The sequence below is a fragment of the Sebastes umbrosus genome, chromosome 15 (genome assembly GCF_015220745.1).
Source record: "Sebastes umbrosus isolate fSebUmb1 chromosome 15, fSebUmb1.pri, whole genome shotgun sequence".
NCBI classification, from domain to species: Eukaryota; Metazoa; Chordata; class Actinopteri; order Perciformes; family Sebastidae; genus Sebastes; species Sebastes umbrosus.
Window position 1 is genome coordinate 30,681,990 of NC_051283.1, and position 14,935 is coordinate 30,696,924.

At 42.2% G+C, this 14,935-nt stretch overlaps 3 protein-coding genes across 3 annotated transcripts; 2 read left to right on the forward strand and 1 right to left on the reverse strand.

Annotated features, from left to right (window-relative positions):
• Window positions 1-64: 64 nt before the first annotated feature.
• Window positions 65-4,954, reverse strand: psmb13a (proteasome 20S subunit beta 13a). The gene is made up of 8 exons (XM_037794735.1): window positions 4,818-4,954; window positions 4,524-4,608; window positions 3,361-3,458; window positions 2,041-2,181; window positions 1,830-1,945; window positions 1,533-1,591; window positions 685-836; window positions 65-409 (listed from the first exon to the last, which is right to left on the reverse strand). Exons 1-8 carry the CDS (start codon window positions 4,877-4,879, stop codon window positions 298-300), a joined length of 825 nt encoding a protein of 274 aa, XP_037650663.1. The 5' UTR covers window positions 4,880-4,954; the 3' UTR covers window positions 65-297.
• psmb12 (proteasome 20S subunit beta 12) lies at window positions 4,896-9,179 on the forward strand. Its single transcript, XM_037794762.1, has 6 exons — window positions 4,896-5,033; window positions 6,520-6,590; window positions 7,439-7,570; window positions 7,844-7,973; window positions 8,102-8,246; window positions 8,818-9,179. The coding sequence occupies exons 1-6, from the start codon at window positions 4,986-4,988 to the stop codon at window positions 8,943-8,945; spliced, it is 654 nt and encodes a 217-aa protein (XP_037650690.1). The 5' UTR covers window positions 4,896-4,985; the 3' UTR covers window positions 8,946-9,179.
• A 1,566-nt stretch (window positions 9,180-10,745) lies between these two features.
• On the forward strand, window positions 10,746-14,060 carry psmb9a (proteasome 20S subunit beta 9a). The gene is made up of 6 exons (XM_037794765.1): window positions 10,746-11,309; window positions 11,432-11,499; window positions 11,748-11,879; window positions 12,169-12,298; window positions 13,214-13,355; window positions 13,540-14,060. Exons 1-6 carry the CDS (start codon window positions 11,259-11,261, stop codon window positions 13,665-13,667), a joined length of 651 nt encoding a protein of 216 aa, XP_037650693.1. The 5' UTR covers window positions 10,746-11,258; the 3' UTR covers window positions 13,668-14,060.
• Window positions 14,061-14,935: the final 875 nt, after the last annotated feature.

Sequence of the window (14,935 nt, forward strand, 5' to 3'; positions counted from 1 at the left end):
GGCTTCAAATATTACAGTAAATAATTACAAAACATGAAACAAAGAAATTATGCAACAGGTAGAATTGTATTCAATTTTTTTATTATTATTATTCCACACTGTAAAAACACGTTACTGCTTACTGTAGAACTGCAGTATTTCTGAACTCTTCCACATTAAAGTGAAGCAAAGAGCAGCAGAGTAAAAAAACGATGATGAAAATGTCAATCAAATGTCTGAGATGTCCCACTACTTCTATTTATTAATGTGAATGTTGTGGTGATTATATGGATTGACGTCGTGTGCGTGCGTCGTGGCTCAGGCTGTGTCCATCTGCTGCACGGCCTCCTGCACAACCTCCAGCTTGAAGGGGACTACTTTCTCCGTCAGGATCGCTGTGGTGCCCGGACCATACCTGTATTTCATTTTCCTAAGGAGAGAGGAAGAGAGAGAGATGGAGATGGGCGAAGCTTGATCAAGTTTTGTTTTACAGAATAAATAATATATTGATGGAGGTTTTCCACTTTGATATTCAAAACTATTGTTTTGTCTGCAAGTGGTAAGTTGTTGATTAAAAAGCTAAGGATTACATGTTAGTCACAAACCAGGGACAAACTAAAGATATGCACCACTCTCTGAGAAGGAAATCTGATGCAGATGTGGTTCAACATGAAACCTCTTCTTGTAAGAAACACACTGGCCTACCTGTTGTCTTTGTACTCTGACACCTGGTAGGGTCTGATGTAGTCCACTCCTTGTCTGGTGATGACGCAGATGTCGATGTTGTTGCCTGAGCCGAGGTCACTCATGATGCCCGCGTGGATGGCAAGACGCACCAGCTCCTTCGCCTTCTCCAGCTTATGAGGAGTCAGAGAAATGATGGAGAGAGAGAGAGAGAGAGAGAGAGAGAGAGAGAGAAACAGACAGAGACATGGAAGAACATGAAGGAGAAGACATTCATCAGTTTTAAAATCCACCTTCCCAAATACCTACACTCTCTTTCATGTTTAATCTTTTTTTGTGATCTATTTCTTTGAATTTCCTTATACACAATATAACATTGGGCAGTGAGATGAGTGAGTAGGCCTTAATAAAAAAACACATCATAGTAATATATGCATCCTAACAAATAAAAATAAATAAATAATTGAATAAATATTTGCAAAAAACAAAAAACAAGAAAAATAAATAAAGATGAATAACTTGGTTCTGTGTGTAGAATTATTACTAAAAATAAATATATGGGTCATCTTGGTCATCCTGAATAGGTACGTTATTAAAGGACCATAATAGTAAGATAGAAATTAAGTCAGCGATTGGCGATATACAACGTGGTGCTAGGAGTAGCTCTCGGCCACTTTCATTTAGTCAAATTAGCTTTCAGAGGACAAAAAGGATGGAGGCCCCTGATCTAGAGGCTTATTTATGTAGTATAGTCCCCCCACACTACAGTCATCCAATTAAACAATTAAATTACGTTGTGATCATGTCTAAATGATCACGACCAGCAATCATTGTCACGATGTGTAACAGCAGCTGTCCAGGTGGCGTACCTCCATGTCAGGTTTGAACCCGTCCTCTAGAATCCCAAGAGCAGCCAGATCACCAGATCCTGCACGGACACACGGTGAAGTGAAGATGTAGCCAGAGAGAGGATCAAATGCAAAACTGCAGCTAATTAAAATGTTGATTATATTGGTAAATTATAGAATGACATCATAATATACGATAGAACTTGTTTTGATATGATAGAGAGACAGATAAACCAGCAAAGAACCCAAGGAAAAGATGACACAGTAACAGTGCCGTCAGCGCTTATACAACATTGTTTTGCCACATGCTGTACATACCCATAGAAAGGTAAGGCACCTCGTTCACACTCCCATACGGCCCCACCGTGTACAGGTGGTTCCCAGTGCAATCTACTCCTCCCAGTATAAGACTGGCACCAATCTGTCCGTGATACCTGAGGGGCACAGAGATCCAAGTCTGATTACCACCACTGTGTGAGTTTAACTCATTCACAACACCTCTAGATGCAAACACACGAGCAACACGAACCTGTACAGCATATCCTGTAGTATGTTGACGGCCATGATGACACGAGGGTTCCTCCCGCTGTTCAGAGAGAAGATGGTGAGGTTGGAGGACAGAATATCCGTGGTCTTCTCTGTGTCTGCAGCTGTGCCTGCTCCACAACAACTACGGAGAGAGGGATCAGAGAGATCGAGGAAGAAGAGATGAGGGGAAAATAAGAACAAGATAAAGTGGAAAACTAAACTAAACTAATTTCTTCTCCCTCAATAGCCTCAATATCCCAGAATGCAATGCAACCACAACTTGCATTTGGGAAATCTGTCATCGATAGCACGTTACTGTAATTACAAGTCTGATTTCAAACGAGAAGTCTCCATAGGACTGTCTACTTTCCAGCTGTTTTTATGTGGCAAACAACAGACTGTATGTAAAGATGGACGAAGCATCTCCACTTCCTCCCACCGTATGGAAGTGAAGCCAAAATACAGTCAATGTCGCCAACCTTAAAAGGTCACTGTAGGGCATTCTGGGATATGTAGGAAATCACAAGTAAAGGAGGCAGTTTAAGGTAAAATATGTAGGAGGCTCCAAAAAAGGAAATTACATTTCATTGCAAAACAACTAGAATTGCATTGGACATCATAGACCAGCGGTCAGCAACCTGCGTCTCTTCAGCTCCTCTCCAGTGGCTCCCTGTGGAGCTTTAAAAATGGAAATGAATAACTGTTTCTGTTTGTTTACATTTTCATTTTTATTTATCATTGTTGTAGGTCTATGGTACGACGGTACGACGGAGTATTAGGGCCACATTGAGGAAAAAAATGTATCTGAGATTTCCAGAATAAAGTCATAATATTATAAAGTAGTAATGTTATTTAATTTTTTTCTCGTTAAGTTATTTAATTTATTCTCTCAATATTACAACTTATTTTCTGGTAAAGTTATGACTTTATTCTCGTAATATTTCGACTTTTTTTCTCGTTAAGTTATGACTTTATTCTCGTAATATTATGACATAACTCTGTAAATCTCAGATGTGTTTTCCCTCAATGTGGCCCTAATACTCCGTAGTACATTGTCTCTTTGGTCCTCACTGCATTAGACTTATATACTATATACTTAGACTATAAACTGTGTTACCTTCATCACAATGATCAGATGTTTTGTGTGTAAGCTGTATAAACTGTATAATGTTTTGTGGCTCCAGACAGATTTTTTTTTTTTTGCACTAAAATGTCTCTTTTAATAGTAAAGGTTGCTGACCCCTGTCATAGATGGATAATAGCGGGAGTACTTTGACTTCCTCTGCCTCTGGTTTCAGGGTACCATGTGTATGAGACCTACTATATATTTGGAGCTATGTAGTGGATCTTGGCGCACATCTTGTCGGCCACCACTTCACTGGAGGTCGCTCTTGTGTCTGCTCCCAGCACCACCCCATCCTGCACCAACACACACACAAATTGGGATACTGGTAACCACTCAAATTGTCATCCCCTCTGGTTGCCCTTGGGCAAGGCATTTCTTTTTTTTCCTTTTTTTTTTTATTGCAAGACAAAAGACAATACATTAACACAACAACAAGAGGACGACAAGAACAGTGAACACAGGCCAGTTAGCACATTTCTGTGTGTGTGTGTTTGCGCGTGAGCGTGCGTACGAGTATGTGCCCATGTCTATAGGGTGGATACATGGAGAGAGGAGAGGTTAATAAAAAAAATATATATATTTATATACATACATATGCATACATGCATATAAACAAATAAATACACAAATTAAAAATAAATAAATAAATTATTAAGTAGTTAACTAAGGGGAAGCATAGGAGAGGAAATAACTAAATAAATGAGCAAGGAACATAATTAATTCTACTAATAATTAGACTAATAATAACAGTTATAACAACGATTATACGCAGCCCCGTCCACCGGCAGCGAGGCACAACAGGGGCACCGTCAGGGACCTCCAGAGCAGGTCAGCGGGGTCAGTTCGGCAGGGTCAACTAGCTTATTGTTTCATATTGTACTTATTGATTTGAAGTTGTATTTGTGCATCTATTCTATTTTATTTTATTTTTCTTTAATTATTTATTTTTGACTGAATGACCCAGCATTGGGCCGCCCCCAGACCCTTATAGGAGAGGGCTGGCCCATTGTGGGCATGATCCCCATGACCCAGGGGAGGGGGCTGTTTTATGGAGGATGGACAGTCATGAGATTTGGATGTGAAAGGGAGGAATAAGTTGACCCAGCCTTCCTTCCCCCTGGGCAAGGCATTTCAATCTCAGTCGGTCCAGTGGAGCTGCCCAGTCACCAGCAGTGGAGATGCACTGGGCAGCTCCTGTCATACATATGCATCATGGCAATGCAGATGCAAACAGAGACTTCATTGTTTACCTTCCTACAATCTGGTATACTAAAAACAATGTAAAAAAATCTAATTTATGGCTCATGGACTAAAGTCACCCCTCTGGTCCAGCTCAGTTTACACAGCTCTATACTCGCCTTGAACACCATTCCTGCTATTGTGGTGCCTGTTTTCATAGGTTTAGGTGTGTGTCCATCAAAAAGACCCTCTAATGCAGCATTCCTAGAGGGAAGGAGAGAAGAGGGAGGGTCAACTGATGAATATATGTTATATAGATATAATAACCGTCATCATTGATTCAACTGATAAACAAGCAGGAAAAAAAAAGTTACTTTCACTTTTGATCTTTTTGATTTTGACTCGTTTTAATGTATTTTCTTTATTGATACAGCCTGCTGCTCATAATATATAAAAGAAGAAGAAGCTCATACCTCGCTGCGTTGTCGAAATTGAACCCAGCTGCAGGAGTTTGGAGGACATTTGATAGCGCCATGCTGGAGAGTTGAGCTGCGGCTTCTCTGCGCGTCTCGATGCGCCTGAGGTCGCTGTTCTGAGCGTCACCTCTCCTCCTCCTTCTCTTTCGATTTTGGAGTGAAAAAATGGAGAAACGCTGCACGGACGCACAAGTTAAAGGAGTCAGCACCGGGGTGAGTAAATCCGGATCGGTTTACTAGTATCTTTCATCCAGCCTGCTGAAAAAGCAGCAGTAGTAGTGATGCCTTTTACGCGCCTTTTACGCGCATTTTACGCGCATTTTACGCGTAAAAATGATCGCTAACCGTCTCTGAGCAGGATGAGCAGGTGATGCCTGAATAGTACAAACACAAAGTGAAAAGACGTCGACTGGACGTTCCTTGTGTTTTATTATCAGTGAATTGTTTAAATGTTTCCTCTGTTACCTCCCAATGTTTCTACAGAGAAGCGACATGGCTACACTTTCACCTTCAGTTCATATCCCCTTAAGAACCTTCACAGAACTCTAAATCCCACAATGCATAGCGTTGCTCAGTCTGCTGAATGGACACGAAGTAGTGATAAATAAGACATGTCTTAGTATTAGAATAGAATAGATAGAATATAAAGCTTTATTGTCATGGTATTAAATAGAATTAGATTCACAGTGTCCACTTCTGGTCAGTGCTTTAAAACAAATACTTGACGAGACTAAACGAGGCAGATAAAACATATAACAGGTAAAACACACACACAGTTATAAAGTAAATAAAACAGGTAAAGTAGATGTAATAAATAAATATAAATAGAAGTGTTACACTAGAAGTATAAAATATAAAAATAGATGTAATGTAACCAGAGGTAATTGCATTTGTAAAATAGGAGGTAGGGTAGATGTAATAAATAAAATGTAAACAAAGTTGCACTTGAGGTGTATATTGCACAGATTAATGTATTTCACATTCAGTGTATTAATATTGCACAGATTTGTTTTTGGTTCAGTGTCCCTATGGCCCCGGGAGAGAAACTGTAGGTGCGGGCTTTCATTGACCTGTAGCGTTGCCAGAGGTCAGCAGGTCAAACAGGTGATGAGCTGGGTGGAAGAAGTCCCTGAGAATAGTTGTGGACCTACTGAGTATTACTTCTAGTTTGCAAGCAGCTTTTAACAATCTGACTAACAGCACCACTACGGTACATTTACAATTTATCCAACTCAAGGATACGAAATGATCATAGCTGACACGGGCTTTGCATTTGTTGTTGTGCTGCTCAGCTGGAAAATCAAGGTGTCCAAACAAAGTCTGTCATTTCACTGGTGCATAGAATAAAAAGGAAAGAAAGAAGGGAAAGCTGTGTGTGAATACAAACACACTTCAAGAATTTGGTCGTACAGCTCAACGCTCAAAACCCCTAAAAAGGAAAAAAACAAAACAACAACCACATTCTCTCTTATCAGTTTGAGTAAAATATTAATTAAAATATCACATAAACTGAGAAAGTGCTTTCACCACCGTCGTGCACACCAAGCGTTTAAAACCTCTACTGTCAATGCAAGACTCAAACAATGCCAATTAGATGTGTTATATTTGTCTTCTGTCACATTTGGCTCAATATATATCTACTTGTTCAGTGCTGGAGAATGAAACTGTGTCTCCAACCACACTGTCCTCCTCCCTTTAGACCACCATCCTGGCTGCCACCTTTGATGGAGGGGTCGTGATTGGGTCAGACTCCAGGGCTTCCATTGGAGGGTGAGGATGTTGTGACGACACACTGAAGTTGATACACGGAAACAAAAGGATGATGTGTTGTGCACAACCTTTGAAACGTGTTATAAAGTTATTTTAAAGCAGAAAACAAGGTTACAAAGTGTATTAGTTTTCAGAACATTTCAGGGCACACAACCTGCAATTTTACAAATAATAATGTGTTTTGCAATATGGCAACTTTTCAAGGCCACAGCTCCAGTTAAAAACTACATTATGTATAAACTATAAGCTGCAGTGGGTAGAAATGGAGCAAATATGATTACAAAAAAGTTATTTTTATAAAACACTCGCTATATCCTGACAGTAGTACATGAGACAGGTAATCTGAAAAAAAAATCATGTTCCTCTGTGTCCTCCGGTGCTCCTAAGGGCATCTGCAAGATTTTACAGACCGGAGGAAAACAACCAATCAGAGCCGAGCTGGAGCCTTGCCGTCTCTGAGCAGCTGTCAATCACTCGCGAACTCCGACCAAACAGTCAAACTAGGCAGCGCTGATCAAATACGAATCAATATTCTGTTTCTGTAATGCCTATTTCTTGCATAAAATGTTTTAATACCAAGCACCGCCCACCAGCCGGAGCTAACTTTCTAATTTTACAGCTAAACCGTGCACTACAAGATGATTTTGGGCCATAACTCAAGAATTCATATGCTAATTATGACAATTTCACACAAATATCTAACAGGATAAAGTGTTGTAGTGATGACATTTTGGTCAGACATAGATGTAAACTGCAACTTGACTGGTTGGCGGAGGCGTACAGCTCGCTAGGCGCCGGTAATTCTAGTTACTTTATTAATTTAATTTCGTCTTTATCTCTCTCTTCAGGGAATATGTATCGTCTAGGACCATCAACAAGGTGGTTCAGGTTCATGACCAGATCTTCTGCTGCATGGCTGGCTCACTCGCGGACGCTCAGGCCGTCACCAAGGCTGCAAAGTTCCACCTGTCCTTCCACAGGTGCCACATCCACACACACACACACACACACACACACACACACACACACATATGAATACATTGGCACATGTAACGCACAGTGTGCACACAGAGAAAACGTGCTTATCACATTTTCACATCACATTACTTATTTGTATTCCTCTATGACTCCTATGTGAAGACAGTCATACACAGTTGTAACGCATATCCTGTATGTGCTCCAGCAGTCTCACACACATCCAGTAAACAACAGTTGACCCTCCCTGATCTTTCTTGCCTCCTCCTAATCCTCAGTGTCCAGATGGAGACCCCTCCACTGGTGATAGCAGCAGCGTCGGTGCTGAAAGAACTGTGTTACAAAAACAAAGACGAGCTGCAGGCCGGCTTCATCACAGCAGGCTGGGACAGGAAGAAAGGACCACAGGTAGGGAGCAGGACAGCAGTGATGATGATGATGATGATGATGATGATGATGATGATGATGATGATGATGATAGTACATAGTAACTCCACCTAGCTGCATATAGCTGATATTCTCCGTCCCTTCTCCAGGTGTACGTGGTGTCTCTAGGCGGGATGTTAGTCGGTCAGCCAGTTACCATCGGCGGCTCAGGCAGCACTTACATCTACGGCTACGTCGACGCCAAATACAAACCCAACATGAGCAGAGAGGAGTGCCTACAGTTCGCCACTAATGGTACTTGTTGTATTATCTTACTTGTGAACCTAAACATAACATATGTTTTGTCAGGAAAAGTTCATGTCAGGATTTGAGCCACATCCGTCTCTTCAGCTCCTCTTCAGTGGCTCCCTGTGGGTTTATAAAAATGGAAATAAATAACTGTTTTTTTGTTTACATTTTAATTTTTATTTATCATTGTTGTAGGTCTATGGTACGACGGAGTATTAAGGAAAAAAAAAAATCAAAGATTTCGAGAATAAAGTCATATTATAAAGTAGTAATTCTACATGTTATTTTCTTTTTTCTCGTAAAGTTATGACTTTATTCTGGAAATCTCAGATTTTTTTCCCTCACTGTAAAGGTTGCTGACCCCTGGGTATTACACCTTTTTGAGAGTAGAAAGCTTCTGTTTGCACTCAAAGGAAAGATAATATTCATGTTTGAAAATGTGTGTTGTAGTTAGAAGCTTTCTAAATGTTCCAGAGTTAATGTCTGAGGTTGTTCATCTTGACCTCTATTTCTCCTGCTCTTTGTTCCTCTCTTCCTCCTCCTCTGCCCTCCCTTCTCTTCGTCTCTGTGCTCACAGCTCTCGCTTTGGCCATGGGCAGAGACAACGTCAGCGGAGGCGTGGCTCACCTGGTGGTGATCACGGAAACCGGGGTGGAGCATGTGGTTGTCCCCGGTAACAAGCTGCCCAAGTTCCACGATGAGTGACATGTTGATGATGCATTATGGAGTCATGCTTTGTAATCCCTGAGCTACAGTTTCATCAGTAATGTGCTGTATAGGACTAACTAATTATACCAAACTACTAAATTCTACTCACAACTCATATTATATTTACATTATATATGAGGTCATCTCTGCCTTTTCCTGAGTCCACATCACATGCTTTGTGTATTTTCTCTTAATGTGTGAGATACAAATAAACATATTCCATAAACCTCATCGTTCTTCCTCTGTTTCTTTATTTTTGGGTTCTGTGCTTTAAAATCTGTTTATGGATTTGTGATGTGTTCTGTAAATGACTGGTCCTGTTGTCATATATCATTTAAAGGTTTTAAAATGGTACAGTCTGGTGCATAGCCTCGTCTCTGTAGCTCCTCTCTCCTCCTCTCTATCTGTATATGTTCATGTTCCAGTCATACATGTTACTGACATGATTCCTTCCCCCGGAGTCTTTGTGCTGTCTCAGCTCGTCAGGTGTCCATGGGTCGGGGTTACACCTGGATCGGGGGTTACACCTGGATCAGGGTTGCGTCTGCTGCCTGCTTGACACCCACTACCACCGTCATTATTATCAGCCTTTTTATTATTATTAGTTATATTTATATTATATTACTGCTATTATTACTGATATTTCTATTATCACTCTATTACATCCACTGCTGTTGATTATTGTTATTAGTCCTTTTTACTACTTATAGCTGCTGTGCATCTCTCTCCCTCTCTCCCTCCCTCTCTCTCATCCTCTTTCTCCATCTCTCTCTCTCTTTCACCCCTCTCTCTTCCTCTCTCTATTTCCCTCTGTCTCTCTCCCCCCCTCTCTCTCTCTTTCCATCTGTATCTCTTTCCATCTGTATCTCTCTTTCTCTCTCTCTCTCTCTCTTTTCCCCCCTCTCTCTCTTTCCCTCTCTCTCTCTCTTTTCATCTGTATCTCTCTTTCTCTCTCTCTCTCTCTCTTTCCCCCCCTCTCTCTCTCTCTCTCCCTCTTTCCCTCTCTCTCTCTTTCCCTCTGTATCTCTCTTTCTCTTTTCCCCTCTCTCTGCCTCCCTCTTTCACCTGCTCTCTCCCTCTCTCTCTCTCCCTCTTTCCCTCTCTCTCTCTCTTTCCCTCTCTATCTCTCTTTCACTCTCTCTCTCCCTCTTTCACCCCTTTCTCTCTCTCTCTCTCCCTCCCTCTCTCCCCCTCTCTCTCTTCCCCCCTCTCTCTCTCTCCCTCTTTCTCTCTCTCCCCTTCTTTCCCCCCCCTCTCTCTCTCTCTCTCTCTCCCTCCCTCTCTCCCCCTCTCTCTCTTCCCCCCTCTCTCTCTCTCCCTCTTTCTCTCTCTCCCCTTCTTTCCCCCCTCTCTCTCTCTCTCTCTCTCTCCTCTCTCTCTCTCTCTCTCTCTCCTCTCTCTCTCTCTTTCTCTCTCTATCTCTCTTTCTCTCTCTCCCCCTCTCTCTCTGCCTCCCTCTTTCACCCCCTTCCTCTCTCTCTCTTTCCCTCTATCTCCCTCTTTCCCTCTATCTCTCTCTTTCCCTCTATCTCCTTCTTTCCCTCCCTTTAGATGGGACTGAGAACTCTACAATAGAATAAAACTAATTTTGAAATAATAAAACGGATGATAAAATCTGCCTCCCTCATCGTCTGTGCAGCAGCTCCACACTTTAATACCTGATGACGTCACAAGTTTAAGACTTACTGGTTTTGGCTTTGAGGGGGAGGAGCTCGGTGGTGTAGTGGAGGGTTCACTCCTTTTATATATAAAACCGATATTTTATATGGTGGTTTACAGTTTACCAATCTATCAGCCAAAAAGACACTGGAATAGGAGAGTTTACCCATTTCCTCCTCAGTAACCCATTTCTACCTAGTAGTACACCCACTTTATCAACGACCACTAGGCTACACCATGGAGTAGCTCATGTTCAGTAATACTGATTTAAGTTTCCTAGGCTAATTAAAGAAATAACATAATGGAGTTATTCATTTAGGTGGTGTTCCGCTTTAAACAGAACAGTCCTCACAGTGATACGCAGTTTGAAATCCTCTCTGCTGCTCTCAGTGGCTCAGCTCAGCTCAGAGGAGGGACACACTTCACTTTCAATTTCGACCTAATTCAGGAAAACATGGAGTCCGTCTGATGAAGGAACAAACGCGTCGAAAACACTTTATAGATCCGTGAAGAAGGTTTCAGAACTTTATAATAAAGCGTGACCGCTCGACTGAACGATCCGGTGTCCTCCGGTGTCTCCTTCACGTCCCTTTACGCACAGACGGAGACGGAGACGGTCGGTGCTGTTGTCGGTACTGGAGCTGCAGCAGCATGTTGGAAGAAACCGGGCCTGAGTGGTTGTCTGAGGAGGTGAAAACTGGAGTAAGTAAAAGATATTTTAATGTTGATGTTTGAGAGACTTGGTGTGAAGACTTATCCTGGGCCACATGCGGAATTGCGAATAACTTCTAACTTTGCATCGCTTTTATTACCTCTGTTTGTAGACGACCATCATTGCCATAGAGTTTAATGGAGGGGTCGTGCTGGGGTCTGATTCCCGGGTGTCTGCAGGGTAAGTGTGTGCGTATGTGTTGTGTTTTGCATGCACTTCTATCTGCATAATACTATTTTTACCAAGACACCTCATGCGTAATGACCCAAAATCCTTCCAGCTCTCCATCTTTCCTGTCATGCACCATCTCTAGATAGGTTTCTGCAGAATATAAAAAGTATTAAAGTGCAAGGGGTAAATATAAGTTATATACAGTATCATTAACCCACAATCACACTCTCCCTCTCCATCCTCCATCCTCCATCCAGGGCATCAGTGGTGAACAGGGTGATGAACAAGCTGTCTCCCCTCCATGACAAGATCTACTGTGCTCTGTCCGGCTCTGCAGCAGACGCTCAGACCATCGCTGAGATGGTCAACTACCAGCTCGATGTCCACAGGTACATAAATACACGCTCAAAGAAGAGCAACAGACTTGTTACCCTTTAATCAAATACAACACAATGGAAAAGTATAGTCCAACTCTGTGTCGCGATATACCGGTATTGACGATAATCGTGATATTTAAAAATGTAATATTAAACAGAAATACAATACAGAAAATTCCTCTGAGTGAAATATTCCAGCTACTGGCAGCTTCAATATAAAGATATCAGTATTATATTGGCCTTTCAAAAGTGTCCGTAAGTCTAAACCACAACACATTTTTTTTATGTCTTCCTCTGTCAGCATTGAGATAGACGAGGACCCCCAGGTTCGCTCAGCTGCCACTCTGGTGAGAAACATCTCCTACAAATACAAGGAGGAGCTGTCAGCGCATCTCATCGTGGCTGGCTGGGACAGGAAGGACAAAGGACAGGTCGGTGATAATAACATGTAGTCGGCTCCAGAGATTCAAGCATGAAACAAGAAAGATTACTGGAAAGACAATGTTAATAATGTCAAAATGAATGTCTGCAACTTCTGCTAAAGCTAGAAGGTGATACTTTAACCTGTTAGTAGGGATGCACCGATACCACTTTTTCAGACCGAGTACAAGTACTTACATTTGGGTACTCGCTGATCGCTGATAGCGAGTACCCATACGAGTACTTCTCTGTGCCAAAAGACCCTCGTTAACAGCCAGCTGGAGGGTGTGAGCGACACACGGCAGGCTGGGGAGTCCCGCATACGAGGCGGTGCGCTGCGACCGGCCCTAGGTCGGCTTGGAAAGGCTCAGGGCGAAGGTGCTTCCCGGGGCCGTGGACAAAGTGTCACCGGGGCGGACTGTCACCAGTGCACCCCAACCGCGTCGTCGTGCCCCCAGGGCGGGGCTCGGCCCACGTAAAAGGCGCCAGGAGTCTGTGGCGATGTCTGCAACCCACCCGACCCGTCTTGAAACACGGACCAAGGAGTCTAACGTATGCGCGAGTCAGAGGGTGCAATCAAAACCCCGGTTCGGGCGCACCATCGGCCTGTCTCGCCCGTCGGGGAGCTGGAGTGTGAGCATGAGCGCGTGCGATAGGACCCGAAAGATGATGACGAGAGGTTAACGTCACGCTGCTGTAAAGTGGTATCGGTGCCGTTGTATCGGAGCCTTTTTTGCGAGTACGAGTACATGAGCACAGTATCGGACCCGATACCCGATACTGGTATCGGTATCGGTGCATCCCTACCTATAATAGATGGAGCAGCTGCTAACGTTGTTGTTGCTGGATGCTTAAATAAAAGATCATATCTCACCAACACACTCTGACGGGTCTGCTCTGTCTCTGTGCCCTTTGACCTCTCCCAGGTGTTTGCAACCCTGAACGGTCTCCTGACGAGGCAGCCTTTTGCAGTCGGCGGCTCTGGCAGTTCATATGTGTACGGGTTCGTCGATGCAGAGTATCGTAGGGATATGAACAAGGAGGAGTGCCAGCAGTTTGTTGTCAACAGTACGTTTTTCTTTTCCACAGAAAGCATTTTTTTTTGGTTGGAAAGTGGAAAGAGAAACCAGACATTTGCTGCTTCTCGTACCGACTACTGAGAAGATCTATCATTCGATTATTTCATGTTCTATTGAATATGTTGTCTTTTAAAACCCTTCTCTTATCCTCTTTCTCTGTCTCTCTCTTGTAGCTCTCTCTCTGGCGATGAGCCGCGATGGCTCCAGTGGTGGCGTGGCCTATATCGTCTCCATTGATGAACACGGCACGGAGGAGAAAGTCATTCTAGGAAATGACTTACCCACCTTCTTTGATCAGTGATACATCATTTTTTTTATCTCTAGTTGCAAAGCCACTGTTGTGCACGATGCAGTTAAGTATTTGTTTTGCTCACAATAGTCATTCTATACACATCGGATCAGCTGTCAACTAATTCAGCTTGTAAAATAAAAACATATTGGACAATAATTTTTCTTTTACTAATTATTTGAATTAAAAAAAAACCTTTGCATTGCTGTATGATTACCAAAACTATTTCAAGAGTAATATCAGGTAGCATGTTGTGTTTGTGTAATTTAAAAGCTGCTCACAGCCTCACATCGTCAAGATACAGCTGATCAGGTTGATGATGATGATTAAGAGACGTTGAAATATAACAAAGAGGGAGCTTACATTAGGTGACCAGATCAATAAAGTTGTTGATTTATCTGCAAAGGAAAAACTACTGATTCTTCATTTCAGTCTGTGCATGTAATTCTAACAAGGTTGTCTCTCCAGATACACCAGTCAACAGACCGAGTTCAGGACAGCTTCACAGAGTTAGACGTGGAAATTATCACAATTCCTGTCCAATGCTGTGTAAACTTGCTGGATAATAAATTGTGGGTCGACCAATATGTTTTTTTTACGGAGCCCCCCTAGACCCCTAGGAGAAAACTTGTATTAAGTCGTACCCTCAAGTTACTTCATAGAGCACTTCTTCCAATCATTCCTGACAGTCCACGCATTGCTGATGTACGGTGCCTTCCTAGATGGTGTACTTTGATTTGACAGATTCAAACTTCCTGGATCAATAACTCATAACAGAAATGTTGTTAAAACATCAACGAGGGCTCTTTCTAACCGTAGTGAGGTAGACAACGAGCTACAACCTCATTTTAATCACAACGAGCCTTTAGTCCTTCGAGAGGGACACATAACATTGGTCTCTATGTGCAGCCGGCTGTGAGACGAGTGGTCAGGGACCGTCTACAAAGTGCAACGCCGAAAAGAGAAATATTCAATTACTTCAGTATTATACAGTGTAGTACCACCAAAATTACTTCACACATCAATGATCTCCTCGTAGTAGTATTACAACACTTAGTTTGGAAAAAATGTGCTTTTGCAAAATTTTGGTGAATTTTTAATGGGAAAAATATTCAATAACTTCACTTTTATAAAGTGTAGTGCAATCAAAATGTCTTAATTAGTTTAATAAGTATAATCAGGAAGAGACCATCGATGTGTGAAGTGATTTACTACACTGCATAATACTGAAGTTATTGAATATTTTTACTATTAAAAACTCAAAAGAATTATGCAAAATC